Source organism: Citrus clementina, unplaced genomic scaffold (assembly GCF_000493195.1).
Source record: "Citrus clementina cultivar Clemenules unplaced genomic scaffold, Citrus_clementina_v1.0 scaffold_6, whole genome shotgun sequence".
Lineage (NCBI taxonomy): Eukaryota > Viridiplantae > Streptophyta > Magnoliopsida > Sapindales > Rutaceae > Citrus > Citrus x clementina.
In genome coordinates this window covers 20,299,823-20,318,458 of record NW_006262139.1, presented here as the reverse complement: position 1 = coordinate 20,318,458, position 18,636 = coordinate 20,299,823, and the positions used below count along the sequence as shown (strand labels likewise).

General features: G+C 36.7%; 3 protein-coding genes and 1 non-coding gene across 8 annotated transcripts; all 4 read right to left on the bottom strand.

The window, feature by feature from the left end:
- Window positions 1-2,764: 2,764 nt before the first annotated feature.
- TRNAN-GUU lies at window positions 2,765-2,838 on the bottom strand. The gene has a single exon. It is a non-coding gene; the product is annotated as a tRNA-Asn (tRNA).
- A 2,007-nt stretch (window positions 2,839-4,845) lies between these two features.
- On the bottom strand, window positions 4,846-13,878 carry LOC18039271. Its single transcript, XM_024181854.1, has 6 exons — window positions 13,733-13,878; window positions 7,366-8,695; window positions 6,942-7,285; window positions 6,356-6,619; window positions 6,053-6,258; window positions 4,846-5,802 (listed from the first exon to the last, which is right to left on the bottom strand). Exons 2-6 carry the CDS (start codon window positions 8,139-8,141, stop codon window positions 5,083-5,085), a joined length of 2,310 nt encoding a protein of 769 aa, XP_024037622.1. The 5' UTR covers window positions 8,142-8,695; window positions 13,733-13,878; the 3' UTR covers window positions 4,846-5,082.
- Window positions 13,879-14,202: 324 nt separating this feature from the next.
- LOC18039270 (cholesterol oxidase) lies at window positions 14,203-15,469 on the bottom strand. Its single transcript, XM_006430087.2, has 2 exons — window positions 14,921-15,469; window positions 14,203-14,637 (listed from the first exon to the last, which is right to left on the bottom strand). The coding sequence occupies exons 1-2, from the start codon at window positions 15,182-15,184 to the stop codon at window positions 14,203-14,205; spliced, it is 699 nt and encodes a 232-aa protein (XP_006430150.1). The 5' UTR covers window positions 15,185-15,469.
- A 601-nt stretch (window positions 15,470-16,070) lies between these two features.
- LOC18039244 lies at window positions 16,071-18,629 on the bottom strand. Of its 5 annotated transcripts, XR_002904846.1 has the most exons (5): window positions 17,978-18,483; window positions 17,760-17,823; window positions 17,422-17,475; window positions 16,594-16,709; window positions 16,349-16,437 (listed from the first exon to the last, which is right to left on the bottom strand). XR_002904846.1 is itself a non-coding variant. In XM_024181653.1 (4 exons), exons 2-4 carry the CDS (start codon window positions 18,272-18,274, stop codon window positions 16,204-16,206), a joined length of 585 nt encoding a protein of 194 aa, XP_024037421.1. In that variant the 5' UTR covers window positions 18,275-18,339; window positions 18,497-18,629; the 3' UTR covers window positions 16,071-16,203. The 5 variants fall into 5 exon arrangements, 3 of the variants coding, with proteins under 3 accessions (XP_024037421.1, XP_006430149.2, XP_024037422.1); XM_024181653.1 differs by lacking the exons at window positions 16,594-16,709; window positions 17,760-17,823 and adding an exon at window positions 18,497-18,629 and having other exon boundaries at window positions 16,071-16,437; window positions 17,978-18,339; XM_006430086.2 differs by lacking the exons at window positions 16,594-16,709; window positions 17,760-17,823 and adding an exon at window positions 18,497-18,629 and having other exon boundaries at window positions 16,071-16,437; window positions 17,978-18,303.
- Window positions 18,630-18,636: the final 7 nt, after the last annotated feature.

Below are 18,636 nucleotides of genomic sequence, written 5' to 3'. Positions count from 1 at the left end.
TAAATATAAATAAAAACTCGGTTAAACTAATCCATATATGTATTTTCGTCTTGCTATAATCTCTTCACATCCACATTATAAACACCTTTTTTTACTGTATAATTTAGAGTGAATTCAGTTCTTTTTTATAATTTCAAAATGATTTTGAAGTGACGAAGAAAACACATGTAAGTAATTGATTATCAAATTTAAAAAAACAAAAAAAAATTGAAGGGGTGCGAAGAGATACTAATAAAACAAGATTAACTTTGGTATTAATTAAATTTATTTTGCGTAATTCTTTGTTATCCTTTTACGTAATTCTAACAATAAATGCAGCTATAAACATAAAAATAAGGTTCCAAACTTCAGGCGAGCTTTGGAAAGCTGTCAATAGCACCATTCGATCATTTTATTTCACAAACACGTACATATTATGTCGTCGACAGATTGATTACGTAACTTTCCTTTGGGGTTAAAAGAATTTGAATTTTGCAGTGTTTTCTAATGATAAATGTTTTTTGGTGACTTTTTTTTTTTTTTTTTTCCTCCTGAAATCAGAAACATCTTTACATCAGATTCTCTGAGATGGCAAAAGTAAGTTGAAAAAGCTTAGAGAAGTATACAAGACTAATTTCTCGGCATATAACTTCAACAGTAAGTTACTGAAATCGAGGATTCTCTTGAATTGATCTCATCGCCATTACTAGTAAGCTGTTTGGCAACTAAAGATGGATAGCTCAAAGATGATCCTTGGAACCTTTTCAGTCCGCCAAAGAACCTTTACTTATTAGATGCCTGAAAATACTACTAATCTGGCATTTTGTAAGGTAAATTCAGCCAGTATTCTGAAGATCAGCTCTGCTACGGCAGAGGCCAGAGCTCCGAGCCCCCACTATGGCGTAGTACAATATCTTCCAATGTCTTCTCTTATGCGAAGTTGTTTCCATTTGCTATTTCTCCTGTGACTGCGGCAACAGGAAAACTGACAGGAACACTCTGTATTCTCAACATAGCAGCCGCAGAAGCTTCACAGCTGTCCCAGTCCCTTTCCCATTCCTTCGGCCATTTTGGATTCCTTCTAGCACGAACTGGGGTTGGCAGCATTGACTAGTGAACCTCCACCAAGCCCCGCAAGCCACTGCCGCTAGAGAATCACTTTGTTCATAGACCTGTTATTTCATCATTCAGTCATAAAAATCCTCACTAGCATTATGCTCAAAGATTAGATTAAGTACTAGGTAATGCTTGTCAATAAAATTGACTTGGAATACTTGTCATGCACCTTACTTTAGATTTATGACATAATCATGAATCTACGTCTTCATCACTTGTTTCAAATGTTTTCTGTTAATGTAAAAGCTTTTCAGAAGCAACCAAATAACTAACGAACTGAGGCAACAAGAGAAATAACCCGAAACAAAGCATCTTTCGGGCCAAAGCTGAAACCTGAGTTCCGGTTCTCCGTCCTCACAGCAGACATGATCTTAAAACTATCAGTTGCAAAATCATGAGGTTCCCATTGCCGAGCTTTCTCAACTAGACACACTTTTACACTCCTGCCATTGACAATCGAAAGATGCAACAGAACCTCCATATCCAGACCCCACAACAGCAGCATCTTAACCATCTTGTTCCACCATATTTTGGGAAATCCCGTAAGATATTGTGACCAGGATTCAGCTTATTAATGTTTATAAATTGTTTAGCAGTTTAGCATGTCTTACAAGACATTAAAAATGAAATAAGTGAAAGGGAAAAAGGAGGAGAATTCCTTTTTTCCAATCAAGTAAATTTATAGAAATTGATACTGCCAGCCTCCAAGATACTGAATAAACTATTTTGTTCTATGTCAATATGTGAGGTTAAAACAGTGGATACAAATTCCATTTGTTTCTCTATTAAATTAAACAAAACAATGCATAGATGAGACAAATAAGGTCCATAGTATACTGCTCCTTGACAAATTGCATCGAACAGCTTCTAGATTAGATTTTGAAATAATCTGCTTTCTTCTAAACCTACAACAAAACCAAATTGCATTACTAGTTCTTGTCCAGCATGTGAAAGAGCCGTACCCCAAGTAGCTTCACTTGAAGGCCAAAAAGAAATATGTGCCTAACTATGCTATCTGTAATCATCATGGCAAAACAAGTTAACATATTTAATTTCCAAATTGGTTCTCCAATTCTTTTTTAGGTCTGAGAAAAGTGCATTATTCATTTTAAATTACACAAATGCCTTTCTTGTCGATTGTCAAAGTAGGTGTGATTTTGCAACTCCGATGGTGCCAACTGATAAAACAACTCAAGATAGTAGTTATCATCAGCATCTACATACCATATCAGCTTTGTGGTGGCAAATTAGCCACTTCGCGCATTGTTACAAAGACAAGAAGCAAATTGATTTTTTTTTTTTTTTTTAAAAAAAAGCTCCTTCAAAATTGGCCACTCATGCGGCTTTGCCTATATGTCCATTTCTGCTGAGCATATTGTGATAAAATGTGTCACCACAAAGCTGATATGGTATGCAGATACTGATGATAACTACTATCTTGAGTTGTTTTATCAGTTGGCACCATCGGAGTTGCAAAATCACACCTACTTTGACAATCGACAAGAAAGGCATTTGTGTAATTTAAAATGAATAATGTACTTTTATCAGACCTAAAAAAGAATTGGAGAACCAGTTTGCTTGATTTTAAATTTTTAATAGTCATTATGTAGTTTTAACATGCATTATTAAGAGTAACAAAATAAAACCGCACGAGCAAAATTGTAACTCTCGCTAGAAGGAGGGCTTGAACCTCCGACCTTGTGGTTAACAGCCACACGCTCTAACCAACTGAGCTATTCCAGCGTTGCCTTAGCTCAAGGAATTTTGAATTATTAATAGTTTTATAAACGTTTTTTCATAATGAGCTGACACGTCTCTAAAGTCTAATCAAACGCACCTTCCAACAAAAGCCCATCAATTAATTGGAAGAATTATTTCTTCCAAAATTACTCCTAAATTCAATTTCAGTAACTCGCTTTTGGGATGGCAATGGATTGGATCTGATCCAAGATTCACGTGATTCAAATCTAATCAGATTAAATTTGGATTGGTTTAAAATGGATTTGGATCGGATTTAGATATCGATGTGCGGATTTAAGACGGATCTGGAGCAGATTTGGATCCATCTTAATATCTAAATTCATATCCATATCCACTCATATTTTTATTTTATTTTATTTTAAAATTTTCTTAACAATTGTGGAATTATAATGATAATAAATTTTATTCATAGCATATTAGTAGTGTTTACCATGCATTTAAACTCTTAAAATTTAAAGGTTAGTTTTTTAAATTTAAAGCTCAGCCAACCCCAAAGCATGTACATACAATATTCAAATTACAAACCAAGTAATATAACCTGGCAATTTATTTTATTATATTGGCCAAATAATTTTTAAGGAATATAATTATTCATATATTTAGTCAAATATGGTCATAATAAAAATAATAAAGGACTGAATATAAATCATATTTAATTTATATGTTATTATCTAATGTTGTAGGAATGAGGGTAGGTGTATCGTGGATATTAGAATGATGAAGGAGACAATAGAATATTAGATTGATCTTACTCCTGCAATTACTTCTTAATAATATTTTATTATCTTTCTTATTTGTTGTGTTGGTGTAAAAGTATAAGATACAATATTTATTATATTTTTGAGAAAATATATATAATTTATTTGTTATCAATACATTTTAGCCTTCAATTTTCAATCTAAAAAATTATTACTTTTTATTACTGAATTTTAGAATTCATGACGGATCTATAGCAGATTTGGATTTTAATAATTTTTTTGGATTTGGAGCAGATATAAATATTTATTTCTTTTTTAGATCTGGATATGGAGCGAAAAATATGGATTCATGACGGATCTGGAGCAGATACAGGTCTTAATTTTTATTATGGATTTGAATTTAGAACAGATCCAACCCATATCTATCCCATTACCATTCCTAACTCGCTTTTTGTACAATTCAATATTGACTCTCTCCTTCTCTCTCTCTCCCATTATAATCTGTTTTCTTTCTTTATTTTTATCCCAAATTAAATTGAATCATTGAAGAATCAACAATTGACGAGATTAATTAAAGAACTTGACAATAATAATAATAATAGTAATAATTAAGAAGATGAAGATCCAAGGCGACTTGTATAACAAAAATAGAGTCTCAGCGTTTTGCGCCGCCAGCTCCAATGAAGCAGGTATTTGTGACACGTACGGCTAGCGTTCGCATGTCAATAGCTCGCCACTCAACACCGACACTTCTCTCATCTTCATCCTTCCTTTAAACAATTTCTGGTATGTCAAATCTCAATTTATTTTGATGAAAAGATATTTCACTTTTTTTTGCCGTCCCCTATTCATTAAAATGAAGTATTATTTCTTTTTTTTTAAAAAAAATATTCATAAAGAAGAAGCGATTTGGCGGAAAGAGATTGAATTAAGGATAGTTTTGAAAGAACATAGATGCCTTGTAAATAATGATTCTGTTAATCAGTTAATTGAAGTTTTTCCTCAAGAGAGAGGTTGATGGACTTTAGAGGTTGTCAATGGTAGAACGGCATAGTCAGCCCGATTAGCTTTGGGTATTTAAGCTCGATTGACCCGCATCTACTAAAACCTGATCACTTCTAACCCACCGCATCGGTTTGGAATGAGATTGGTCGTTAAATTTATTCGTAAATTTTCACTGCAACTGGCATAATTCTACCTTCAAGCAAATTTACATAAATTTGAACAAAATACATCCTAGAATTAAAAAAAAAAAAAAAAGTTGCAAAGAGCAGAGCAACTGCTTTTATTATTAATATTCTTTGATGTTGTGGATGATAATGACTCAAGACTAACCCACTTCCTTCTTGATCATGCTAGCAAGTCCTGTGATGACTGCATGCTGTTGATAAGAGTCAACAGTTACCCACCTTGCCTGCAGAAACTAACGCATCAAGCGCACTGATGCCACTGAAAATCTTATTCATGGCTGTAAACGTAAACTGAGCAATTCCCCATAATGGTTCTTTTCCTCACTGTAGTTTATGAATCATAGGAATAATGAAATCAACATAATAACAACCCACAACAACATCAACAAAACAACAATCCTTTGGGAATACCAGCTGCTTCCAAATCCTCTGGACGCAGAGTAGAAATCATCTTCCCAAGCTAAGGACTCTTTGCTATATTTCTCTCCTGAACTGATCACACCATTTTTCCCTTGTTCAGCCAATCTTATGTGAGATAATATGTGAGGAAAGACTTTCTTATCAGCCTCCTCCCCGATTAATAAATCTGAATGCCCAAAACCATCCACAACTACCCGTTCATGTCTAAAACCCGGTTGGTGCATTTTCATATACTTGTTGCCCAGAAAAGAAGTCTCTGGAGTCACAAGAAGACTCCGTCCGCCAGAGATATACAGCGTCGAGAGTTTCATTCTCTCTGGATGGATCAGATACGAGTTGTTTCCATGGCTGTCCACGATAAATCCTGAGTTGCAAATTTTTCTGAGGTGAGGAAATCCTGCCATGGGAAGCCTTGTTGTGTTTTCCCTGTATATCCAATGGTGCATTGTACGGCTTATATTTTGATGCCAGAAAACATTACCAAATACACCAGATAGGACCTCACATTCATTACATGTGCATCTCTCATAGCGTGGGATAAAACGGGCAATGCATCTCAAGAGATGGTGGCGGAAACTGGTTTCTGACGTTTCTAACAGAGGCAGAATATTGTTCTTGCCCAGTATAGCCATTGATACCTGCAGATTGAGTTATGTTAAATGAGGCTCAAGCTATAGGTTTGCAAACATGTAAGAAGATGTCTCCTGCTATAAAACTATTAATACTCTTTGAAACATATGCTCCCTATTTCAAACATGTATCACAACTCCAAAAGTCGAGACTGATGATTTCCACCAGTACTGATTGCTGCTGGAGTAAAACATCTAACAGATTCCAAGTTTGAGATTATTTAAAAAAAAAAAAAGAGAGTGAGAGAGAGAAACTTACGGGCACCAGAGGAAGCCACATTTTGAATGTAGCCAATGCATTCAGCTTGAAGAACATTGAAGAGTTTGTGCAAGACAAAGAAGCTATGTGGGTTGCAGAGATATGCCCTCCCATAAGAGCTATGTGAATGGCTAGGCCTCCAGCACAGTGAGCAACTATGTGAACCTTTATGTTGTGTCCGTGCAACTCGAGGATCTTACCAATTGCTATAAAAATAACTTAGATAAGAAAATGCTCACTCAGACTACAACTAAACGAGTGTAAGATATAAATTCGACTGGGTTTTTTGCATCCTTCCTTTACCAGCAGGAATATCATATCTTCCAATATCTTCAATTGTGAAGTTGTCTGCAGGATTTAAAGGATGCAATCGCGATTGCAGTAGCCACGTCTCGTGCCCTTCTTCCAATAGTGTTCTAACTAAATCATTTGGTTCCGTTGGGAGCCAAGAACTTTCTATAGAATATCCATTAAGAAGGAGAACTGGATTTAGTTGTTTCTCTCCTTTAAGCCTCCTAGGAGTTTGACCACATTTCCATTGCCTGCAACAGATGATACGTCCGTCTTCTGTATGATCCATAGCAACCAACGAAAACAGAAACTTGTATCAGTGAAGAAAATAAAATTAACAATTCTTACCTTTGGTCCATCATTTCAGTTTGGACAAGTGTCATATCAGTAATCTGAGTGTATTAAAGTGAAATAATTTGTAGTTTTTTGTGGAATCATGCAAAATTAAGGATTGCAGCGCACTCTTCCCTATTTAAAACATATAAATGTTCCGTTTATTGTCTTCTAACAACTAACTTTGATTTGCACCTGATCAGGTGAAATCTAAGCAAATTTCTATCTCCAGGATCTTAACCAATTGAAGTAGATTTTTTAATACCTGCTTTAATTTCATGAACAGAGCTGCTCGGATAATGTTTATGGTAAGAATCTGGCATGTTACAGTCATTGTGGCCCCCTCGTGGTATTTGTAAAATATAGGTCCTCAGGACACTCTGTGTGAGAAGACATGCGAAGTTTATCCTCCTGTTCCCTTCAAGGGTCATGAGGCTCTTCAGTAGCTCTATCACGGAAATTTTAAGCTCCCCTGTTAAATTTGTGACTTCATCCCGCAGACCATTGCCAGAAACATTTTTGAATGTTACGTGCAACGTAGTTGTCTCCCTCCAAGCATATAACGCAAAGAGAAAAGGATTCATTATCTTCTTTCCCTCAAGAATATATCTGCACAGAATCAGATTTTAAAAGTTATGTAGGGGAAAAAGGAAAGTGAAAGAGTGAATCAAATTCAAAGTTTATTGTACCTTAAGCCAGAAGAAGCTGCAAGAAGAATACGGTAGCGCATGTACTGTGTGTAAGGAGTTCTGGAATCCACTTGGCATAGATCAACATCCCCATCTATAACATGTAATGTATCCTTGTCAATAGCTGTAAATACAACACACCCACCAACTTTTCCTCTTAGTAGCGAATGAGAATCCTCCATCACAGAATTCGTATAATCAAAACCCTGAAGATTCTGAGAGTTCATCTTCATTTTGAGATAAGCAGTGCATGGCATACCCCCAATGTAACCTTTCATAGTCTCTTTAATCACAACCATTGATCTCTGATTGCTCTTCAAATTCTTATCAACAGTTTTAGCAACATCTTCTATGCCTTTTTTGTTCTTGTACTCAATAACATCCTTCACGAGATGCCTACTTACATGCTCTGCTACTGCTGCAATAGTAAGGCAAGGGTTCACACCAACAGAACATGGTATTAAAGAACCATCACAGACATATAGGCCTGGGTGCACACCAGCAGCGGCCTTTGGGTCAAAAACCTGACCAACGGAGTTACAAACCCCTTGTGAAGGATCTGAAGATGCATTGCAACCACCTAAAAGATGAACCGAAGTGCTTCGATACCTTGATAAGAAAAGGATTCCCCCTAATTTCTTGGTAAGCTTTTGAAAGGCCTCAACTTTTCGTGGCAGCAAAGGATCACGAGGTGGACTAAAGCAGATTTTGTTAGTGCTCTTCTCAAACATGATTTTCCCATCGCCCTCATCATATCCCATTGCATTAAGCACCATTGCTTGGCTTGATTTAAAACCTGCAAAATGCTTCAGCTTATCTATAATCCCATGAAAAAACCAGTAACCAGTCGGCCATCCATAAGTTGTGATCCCTTTAAACAGCAAGTAGGGATAAGCAGTTGGAAGTACGGCATTCTGCAGAGAAAGAAAAGAAAACTAGTGTCAGGAGATTTTTTAACTACCATAAAGCAAAAGCAAAAGCAAAATGAGTACTCTGATGATCATATACTTTCACATCTTGTATCACGAAAGTAGAAGTACATGAGAGCTAAAGTAAATTGACTTATGAGTGCACTGAAACCTTAGACCTGGATTGTGAAACCCAATGAAGAAGTGTAAGATGAAGAGATGGCTGGCCCTGGTCGCAGTTGAAATGGTGTCTCTAGGATTTTCTTTCTGACTAATCCATAAGAATTTAGGGGAGCAGGGCTTCCGGCAAGAAAAGCGACAGTATTCCCATTTGCAGCTGAATCCACACCCAAGTGCGTCTGAAAGATTTAATCCTCTCATTTGTGACTGAAAGAGAATCTGAGTAGTGCCAAAAACACCCGCTGAGAACACAAAGTTTTAATCTTGTAAGAGGTTTAGAAATTCTATTCTAGTAACAGATCTAACATTTGTCACTACAGATTCTGTCGATAATTTAGGGATTCTTAGCTATTTTCTTGTTATTTGAATAAAATAGGAAAATACCATAAATCAGGAAAGTAGATACACTCTGATTTTATGGTCCTAAAAATTAGCCCTAGAATTGCTCTCTAGTTTTCCTATTTATTTCTACCGATCACTGTATTTTGTAGAATAATAATAAGGAAAAGTTCTATAGCTCTGTCTCTCTGTTTTTTCCTTTTTTACTACATGGTATCAGAGCTTTAGGGTTCGGCCATGAACTACAAGGCAGCCATGGTTGGCTCTAATTCGGCCTCCTCCGACGCTAACAGCACTGCAACATCCTCTGAAGGGATTTCCCAGCCATCCCCAATTGTGCCTGTTAGTGAAAACACCTTACAAATAACCATTCACAAGTTAAATGGTAAAAATTATTTAGAGTGGTCGCAGTCTGTGCGTTTGGTGATTGATGGCAAAGGCAAACTTGGATATTTAAATGGAGAAATTCAACCTCCAGCTGCTGATGACCCAAAATTCCTACAGTGGCGATCAGAAAATTCAATGGTTACCGCCTGGCTTATTAATTCCATGGAACCTACTTTGGGAAAGCCGTTCATGTTTTTGCCAACTGCTCGTGATGTTTGGGAGGCTGTTAGAGAGACATACTCAGACCTAGAGAATCATTCTCAATTATATGAAATAAACACTCGGATGTGGCGGACGCAACAAGGTGATAGAGATGTAACTGCATATTATAATGACATGATGATTTTGTGGCAAGAATTGGATATGTTTGAAGTTGAGGTATGGGAGAGTCCAAATGATAGCGCTCGATACAAGGAAAAAGTTGAGCAAAGTCGAGTGTTTGTATTTTTGGCAGGACTAAATATAGACCTTGATGAGGTTCGAGGACGAGTTTTGGGGCGAAAACCTCTACCCTCTATTAGAGAAGTTTTTTCAGAGGTTCGTCGCGAGGAAGCTCGGAGACATGTGATGTTAAAGCGAGTAGAGGAACCAAAGACTGATCTTGATGGTTCAGCCCTTGTAGCTCGTGGTAATGAGCAACAAGGAGATAGACGAGGAGGCAAACAAAGGCCATGGTGTGATCATTGTCGGAAACCGTGGCATACACGAGAAAGTTGTTGGAAACTCCATGGAAAACCTGCAAATTGGAAGAAGAAATCAGGTGACGATGCTCGGCCAGCAGGAGATAATCGTACTTTCCAAGTTAGCACCACTAATCCAGAGCAGCAGTCATCCTCAGAATCTCTTCCTTTTACTAAAGAACAAATGGAGCACCTGTACAAGATGTTTCAATCTCAATCCGTAGGAAATTCTAGTTCATCTTGTTCTTTAGCCCAATCAGGTAATATTTTCACCACAGCCTTTACCTGTATCAATCCAAACACCTCCTGGATATTAGATTCTGGAGCAACTGATCATATGACTGGGTCCTCGCAGTTGTTTTCTTCTTATTCACCTTGTGCAGGAAATCAAAAGGTCAAAATAGCATATGGTTCCTTTGCAACTGTTGCAGGGAAAGGAAAAATTATTATTTCTCCTCTTCTTACTTTGAAAGATGTTCTTCATGTTCCTCATTTGTCCTATAATCTCTTGTCAGTCAGTAAATTAACTCGTGATCATAACTGTAAAATTAATTTTTGGTCCTCTCATTGTAAATTTCAGGATTTAACCTCGGGGAAGACGATTGGGGATGCTAGGCAAGATGGTGGCCTCTACCTCTTTAATAATGGTTCAAACTTTGGAAGGCAAGACCAGCAAACTTGTTTCAATTCTATTTCCAGTAACAATGAGATTATGTTATGGCATTTTCGGTTAGGACATCCAAGTTTTCAATATTTAAAGCAGTTATTACCCAAATTATTCATGAATAAAAATGCTTTCAGTTTTCAATGCGAAGTTTGTGAATTAGCTAAACATCATCGTGCTGTTTTTCTGCCACAACCATACTAAAAATCAAAACCATTTACTATGATTCATAGTGATGTATGGGGCCCTTCTAGAGTGGCAACTTTTTCTGGAAAACGCTGGTTTCTTACATTTATTGATGATCATACTAGAGTTACTTGGGTATTTCTGCTAAAAGATAAATCTGATGCTGAAAGTGTGTTTAAAAAATTTTATACTATGGTACAAACACAATTTCAGACTCAGATTAAGATTTTTCGGAGTGATAATGGCAAAGAGTTTTTTAATCATGTGTTAGGGAATTTTTTTGATGAAAAAGGAATTATACATCAAAGTTCTTGTATCAATACTCCACAACAAAATGGAGTGGCTGAAAGAAAGAATAAGCATCTCCTTGAAGTTGCTAGGGCCTTGAGCTTTACAACTAAAGTTCCAAAATATCTTTGGGGAGAAGCTATTTTGACAGCCACATTTTTGATAAATAGAATGCCTACAAGAACTTTAGGGTTTAAGACACCAATAAATCTTTTCAATGAATGTTTTCCAGCTTCAAGGTTAATAACAAGTATTCCATTAAAAATTTTTGGCAGTATTGCTTTTGTTCATAACCATGACTCTAGAAGAACAAAATTCGATCCAAAGGCACATAAATGCATTTTTGTAGGCTATCCTACAAATCAAAAAGGTTATAAATGCTTTGATCCAGTTTTGAAAAAAATGTTTGTTTCTATGGATGTCACTTTCTTTGAAGGACAATCATATTTTCACAATTTTCATTTTCAGGGGGAGAAAAACAATAGTGAAAATGATATGTGCTTAAATGATTCTGACTTAAACATTGAATTTGATTGTATTAATAATGATGTTTTGCCGAAAGAAAATGAGAAAGGGAATCCAAATGAATCAACTGTTGAAAATTCTAGACAACCTCCGTTAATGCCATCACATAACCAAAATTCTGGAATGTCAGAGATGTGCACGAAACGGTATAAAGGTCTTGTGTATTCAAAGGAGTACCTAGAACAAAAAAAGAAGAGGAACATTGTCCTACAGCATCACCAAGAATCTGACCAGAGGTTGGATCATGAAAAATCTGACAAGAATCCTCCAGGTAATTTTGAGTTAAATTCCTCAAATCAAAAAGATCTTCCTATTGCTCTTAGGAAATGTGTTAGGTCTTGTACTAAACATCCTTTATCCAACTTTATTTCTTATAAAAATGTGACCCCTTCCTTTCGTGTCTTTATTTCACAAGTCTCTAGTGTGGTTATTCCAAATAATGTACAGGAAGCTCTAAAGGTTCCTGAATGGAGGGAGGCTATTTTTGAGGAGATGAGAGCTCTGGAGAAGAATGCTACTTGGGAAAAAGTTGATCTACCACAAGGAAAAGGTGTTGTTGGTTGTAAATGGGTATTCACTGTGAAATATAACTCTGATGGGTCCTTAGAACGATACAAGGCTCGACTGGTAGCGAAAGGCTATACACAAACTTATGGAATAGATTATTCTGAAACTTTCTCTCCAGTGACTAAACTAAACACTGTTCGTGTTCTTTTGTCAGTTGCTGCAAATCTTGATTAGTCTTTAAATCAATTAGATGTAAAGAATGCTTTCCTCAATGGTGATCTTGAAGAGGAAGTCTACATGGAGCCTCCACCGGGCTTTATTGAGAAGTTTGGATCCAAAGTATGTAGACTTAAAAGATCATTATATGGTCTAAAGCAGTCACCTAGAGCCTGGTTTGAAAGGTTTACAAAGTTTGTGAAGTGCCAGGGCTATAGTCAAGGACAAGCAGATCATACTCTCTTTACAAAAGTCTCCACCAAAGACAAGCTCTCGGTTTTAATCGTTTATGTAGATGATATAATTCTGACAGGAGATGATACAGAAGAAATGAGCCGATTAAAGCAATGTTTAGCTAAGGAGTTTGAGATAAAGGATTTGAGGCAATTAAGATATTTCTTGGGAATGGAAATTGCAAGATCAAAAGAAGGTATAGTGGTATCACAAAGAAAGTATACCTTGGATCTCTTGAAAGAAACTGGTATGAGTGGGTGTAAGCCAGCTGATACTCCAATTGAAGCAAATGTGAAGCTTGGAGAAGTGAAAGGAGGAGTTCATGTGAATGCTGGCAGATATCAAAGGTTAGTTGGGAAGTTGATTTATTTGTCTCATACTCAACCTGATATAGCTTTTGCTGTAAGTATGGTAAGTCAATTTATGCATTCTCCTTGTGAGGAACATTTTGAAGCTGTGTTTCGAATTCTTCGTTATTTGAAAGCAACTCCGGGGAAAGGTTTGTTTTTTGGTAAAAATCAGCAAAGAGGAATTGAAGTTTATACCGATGCAGATTGGGCAGGTTCAATCACTGACAGAAGATCAACATCCGGATACTGCACTTTTATATGGGGTAATCTAGTTACTTGGAGGAGCAAAAAGCAAAGTGTTGTTGCTAGAAGTAGTGCAGAAGCTGAATTTCGTTCAATGGCTCAAGGAGTGTGTGAAGTACTTTGGTTAAAACGGGTTCTAGAAGAACTTAAACAGCCATTTAGTCTCCCTATGAGGCTGTACTGTGATAATAAATCAGCTATTAGTATAGCCCATAATCCGGTGTTACATGACAGGACAAAGCATGTTGAGATTGATAGACATTTTATAAAAGAGAAGCTCGACGAAGGGATAATTTGTACTCCTTTTGTTCCCACTGTGAAGCAGCTTGCAGATGTCTTCACCAAGAGCTTGATGAGACAGCCATTTGAACTTCAAGTTAGCAAGTTGGGCATGATTGATATCTTTGCGCCAACTTGAGGGGGAGTGTCGATAATTTAGGGATTCTTAGCTATTTTCTTGTTATTTGAATAAAATAGGAAAATACCATAAATCAGGAAAGTAGATACACTCTGATTTTATGGTCCTAAAAATTAGCCCTAGAATTGCTCTCTAGTTTTCCTATTTATTTCTACCGATCACTGTATTTTGTAGAATAATAATAAGGAAAAGTTCTATAGCTTTGTCTCTCTGTTTTTTCCTTTTTTACTACAGATTCCTACCTGATAGGATTACAAAATCAGCAGTTATATAGTCAACCTCATTTAAATAAACAAACCATCTTCTGCTTTTTCCGCTAGTTTTCACATCTTGCGAACTTACATATGGGTTTTTGACAACACACTTAACTTCACATTGTGTTTTAACTATGCATCCAGCCTGCATCAGGGAAAGGAAAAAAAGTCAGATTTGAACAGAGACATTTATATTACAAATGAGGATATGATTTGAAATTGCATAGGGCATTATTTTACTCCATACTGTTTCCAAATTAGTTAAGGTTACTGAGCCATTGTCAAGAATGGATCAATGACAGAACATGTTGGAACTATAATCATACAGATAGGATCTAGATGGAGTGATGCTGTTCAGATAGCAATGTTTGCCAATCTAACACTTAAATTGATATAAAAGCAATCAATGTATGTATAGATATAAATTTTAGATACAAAATGTCAAAATGCATATGAAGTCAGAGAAAATATGCCTGAATTGCAGAAAGAATATAGTTCTTGTCGGTGGAATTTTTGGCATTGTAAGGGCAACCAGCAAGACAATTTCCACAGGCTAAGCAGCTACCCATTTGTTGAGGCTTCATTGGATTGGACGGAGGTTCTTCAAGATCAAAGTTGATGCTTAGCTTCATATCTTGGGAACCATCTTCAATCTCTCCATTTGCTATTCCTCCCATGACTTTGGCAACAGGAAACCTGACAGGAACACTCTGTACTCTCAACATAGCAGCAGCAGAAGCTTCACAGATGTCCCAGTCCCTTTCCCATTCTTTTGGCCATTTTGGATTCCTTCTAGCACGAACTGGGGTTGGCAGCATCACTCCAGCATTGACCAGTGAACCTCCACCAAGCCCGCAAGCCACTGCTGCTAGAGAATCATTATGTTCATAGACCTGTTATTTCATCATTCAGTCATAAAAATCCACACTCACATTTTGATTTACAGAGAAAACTTGAATGCTATTTCATACACCTTTCTTAAGATATATGACATAATCACAACAGACACGGCTAATGTGTTTATATGGTGTCTACACCAAGTCACTAATGGATTCAAAAAATTTCAATTGTTATTATGAAGAGAAGAAATTTTCAACTGTTTGAACCTAGTCTGTCTGTTGATGTACAAGTTTTGCTGAAGCAACCATATTACTGAAGAACAGACAGAGACAGAACCTGAAACAAAGCATCTTTTGGGCCAAAGCTGAAACTTAAGTTCCGGTTCTCCATCCTCACAGTAGACATTATCTCCAAGCTGTCAGTAGCAAAATCATGAGATTCCCATTGCCGCCCTTTCTCCACTAGACATACCTTTATTCCTGCCATTGCCAAGCGAAAAGATGCAACAGAACCCCCATATCCAGAACCCACAATAATAGCATCAAAATCATCTTGTTCTTTATCAATCAATCTTTTTCCCGTATCTTCTTGTTTCTCCATACCTTTTCGAGATACAATAAGATTTTAGGACCAAGATGTTATGAATGGCCGGTTTGCAAGTCTTTCAAACAGTAAAATGGAAGGGGTGAACAAATTGAGAATTCTAGTTTCAGATTCAAGTATATTTATAGGTGTGAATGCTGCCAACCTCTAAGATATTGGATATATTATTTTTGCTCTCTAATGTATGTATAATTAAACAAGAGGCTCTAATTTCATTGTTTCTCTATAAAATATTCAGCGCATAGATGAGATAAAACAGTTCAAGATATGACTTAGTTTTATGCTCCTTGACCACATCCTGTTAAAATCTTTATCAGTTATTCATATAAGAACTGAAGAAGAGAACAGATTCTCCTCCAATGACAAAGAAGCACAGAGATTATTAAAAAATACAAAAGAAACACATTGCATCTCATGTTCTTGTCCAGCATGTGTATGAGAACGGACCTCAGTTTCATAGAATAAAATCACTTCATTCGATGTGGCAACAATATGTTTCCAAAATGGACTCGACTAGCTTACAGAATCTGTAAGGTACAGACTGCAGCATCAGCCGTTGGATGTGGTTGGATGTGGAGTGAGAAACTAAACAATAGAAAATCGGATGGTGGGATGACGGGAGATGTTTGTTACAGAATCTGTACCATAGACAGGTCCTTCCAAAATTATTCCTCAAGAGGTCAAATCCATACGGATCTACAGGGAATAATACACAAACAGGAACAGACAAAATGAAATAGATAACTAGCTGTAGCTATTCTAATTTAGAACTATTTCATGAAAGATGCATATGATATAAAGGGAATAAGTACATGCATACATGCAGTAAACTTGATATCTGGCTATATATAGCTAAAAGAATTGCTGAATAGAAAGATGGTCAAATACACAACAGATATTTTTCTTTTAATAAGGAAGGACTGAGTTTAGAGTTTGAATATTCTAGTGCCAAATGTAACAGATTAGACAAAAGGAACTCTATTGATATATTATTACACCTTGAACACATAACTTTTTCAAACTCTAGCAATTTCAACGGATTTTTGGAGGGCCTGCAGAAGACTTCTCATGATCCTGGGCTCACCAGGAGGAGACTTTTCTTTCAATGGTCCATTTCTTATAGCTCGGAAAATTGGACCTGAACCACCAGTAGCTGGGAAAACCAGGCAGTCGATATAGACAAGGACCTTAGTCTCTCCATCTCCAACTGTAATAAATCCCAATCTGGCTCCCCCAGGTATTTTATCTACCTGTTAAATAGAAAATGAGAACTCCATTAAGGAATGTTTTCTTCTTTTTCTTTTTTTTCCTTTTTTGTCAACTGACTATAGGTTAAATGCTACTTTTATTTAAGACCATATAAGCTGACCGACAAGCAAAGATTAAAGTCAACAAGTAATAGTCACCAGAATTAAACAGGCTGCTGCCCTTGAAGCATGATTTGCAAAGAGCTCGTGAAATGGAAAATGTAATCAGGGTGCACCTGAATAATGGCTAATCACAGAACAATTCGAGTGGCCAACTGGGTGATATTTTCACCATGGATTTGGCCAAGGTCAGTTAATTATGAGTTCATTAATCATGGACTTGACCAAGTGACTCGAAGATGGTCAATTGCTTCATTTATGTGGTTTGAAAGTTGAGGATGAAGTCAAACTTATCAGGTCAAAGAAATCGGAGAAGTGGAAAACTGGAATGAGAAAAGTTCTAGTCCATAAGAATGGACAAGAAACAGAAAACAAGAAGGTGAAATAAATAACAATTATAAAGCCATAAAGCAACTGGACCCAAAAAGTTTGAAATGTCTAAAGCAAGTAAAGTCAAAGGTTCTTAATCCTAATTTTTATCCTCAGACACTAAGTTTTCTATTAGTTTACTGGAGAGCAGCTCCTTACCCACCAGTAAACCATAAAACATTGCCATACGATATTTGGTCTTGTGTTGCTCATTTTAAACCATATCCAGTAACAGAGCTGCAGTGAGGTCAAGGGATTTTGTAAAGTTATTTATGAAAACATTTTTCCAATTATTCTTTGATCCCCCTATATATTTCTTATAACATGCCACCGATCTCCAAAATGAGGAATTCCGTTATAGATAGTACCAACCGGCGTGTTGCACATATCCATGCTAATGTCTGAAGCTTTCCATAAAATTTGAATGAATATGTGTGCGTATGTGTAACCGATTGCAGGCCTAAAATCCATAAAACAAGAGATACAGTAATGATTGACCTTTAGAGGTACAGGTAGCGGCAGATTGGCTCCTTGACACAGACTGTTCGCCCACTGTCATAAAGACAAAAGCAGAAAAACTTCAACTTTTTTTTTTTTTTAAATTCAAAAAATATCAACTTAAAGAAAGGGAAAAAGGGCCATTATGAAGAAAGGGAAATATCAAATTAAAAAATATCAACTTCATTTCCCCGTTTTGTTTAAATTATTATGTCAAACAATGCATAAATATAACTAATTATAAGGACCATTTGAGATGTCATCCGACTATTATGGCATTCCACGAAGGTTGAAAAGCAATCTACAAATTTGTACACGGTCCAACTTCACACGCTTACTTATCAATACGCAACGATGTTTTTTGATCGCTAGGAGGGCGCCACATACGGAGAAGAAATTTCCCTGGTACGCATACTTTACTATTTAGCATCAAAGACCTTGTGGTTAGTGGAATTTTCCAAGTGTTGGGTGATCTTGAAATACTGTTATTTTTTCATTTAATGTTCATTATATGTATGATGACTTTTTTGTTTAAAAATAAACTATTATCGCATACCTGAAATAGCAAAGATTCGAAACGTTGAAGATCAGTATTCCCTGGCAATTTTAACGTGCCAAGAGAAACTCCGTCTTCATTATCGGACGGCACAACGCCGTCGTTTTGCTGAGAGGATTGGACCACTGGAGTCAACTTATGTTGACCTGAGAATTCGCTGCTGTGTCGGATGTACCTTTTGCTATTCTGTCTCTTGTTGAAGTTGAATAGTACAGTGCGGGGAACGGCAAGAGAGGAAGATACTTGCACCTGTGAACCGGCACGTGCGGGGTGGAGTAGTCTCACAGCGGAGGCCATAACTGATGTGCGACTCCAAGGTTCTACTACTACAGAGGTGTGAGATGGTTAAAGGAAGCGAAATGCTACAATTCGGATACGATAGGCTTTTTGTTAGTGGGCGAGATTTATTTGCAATTCAATTAAATATAATGGATTAACCGTTAATTATGTAATTAGTGAGTTTTTTTAAAATAAATGTACTCAATTGACAGTGCGTAATTGGTAATTCGTCGTACATACCCTGGAATCTTGCTCACCAGAACAGGTCTTTTGTGGCGAAGAAGTGCTATCGTTAAAAGCTCGTCTGGAACTTATGCCATGTCAGCAAACACCGAAGGAGAGAATCCGTCATCTGATTTAAGTTAATTTCCAGTTTACTC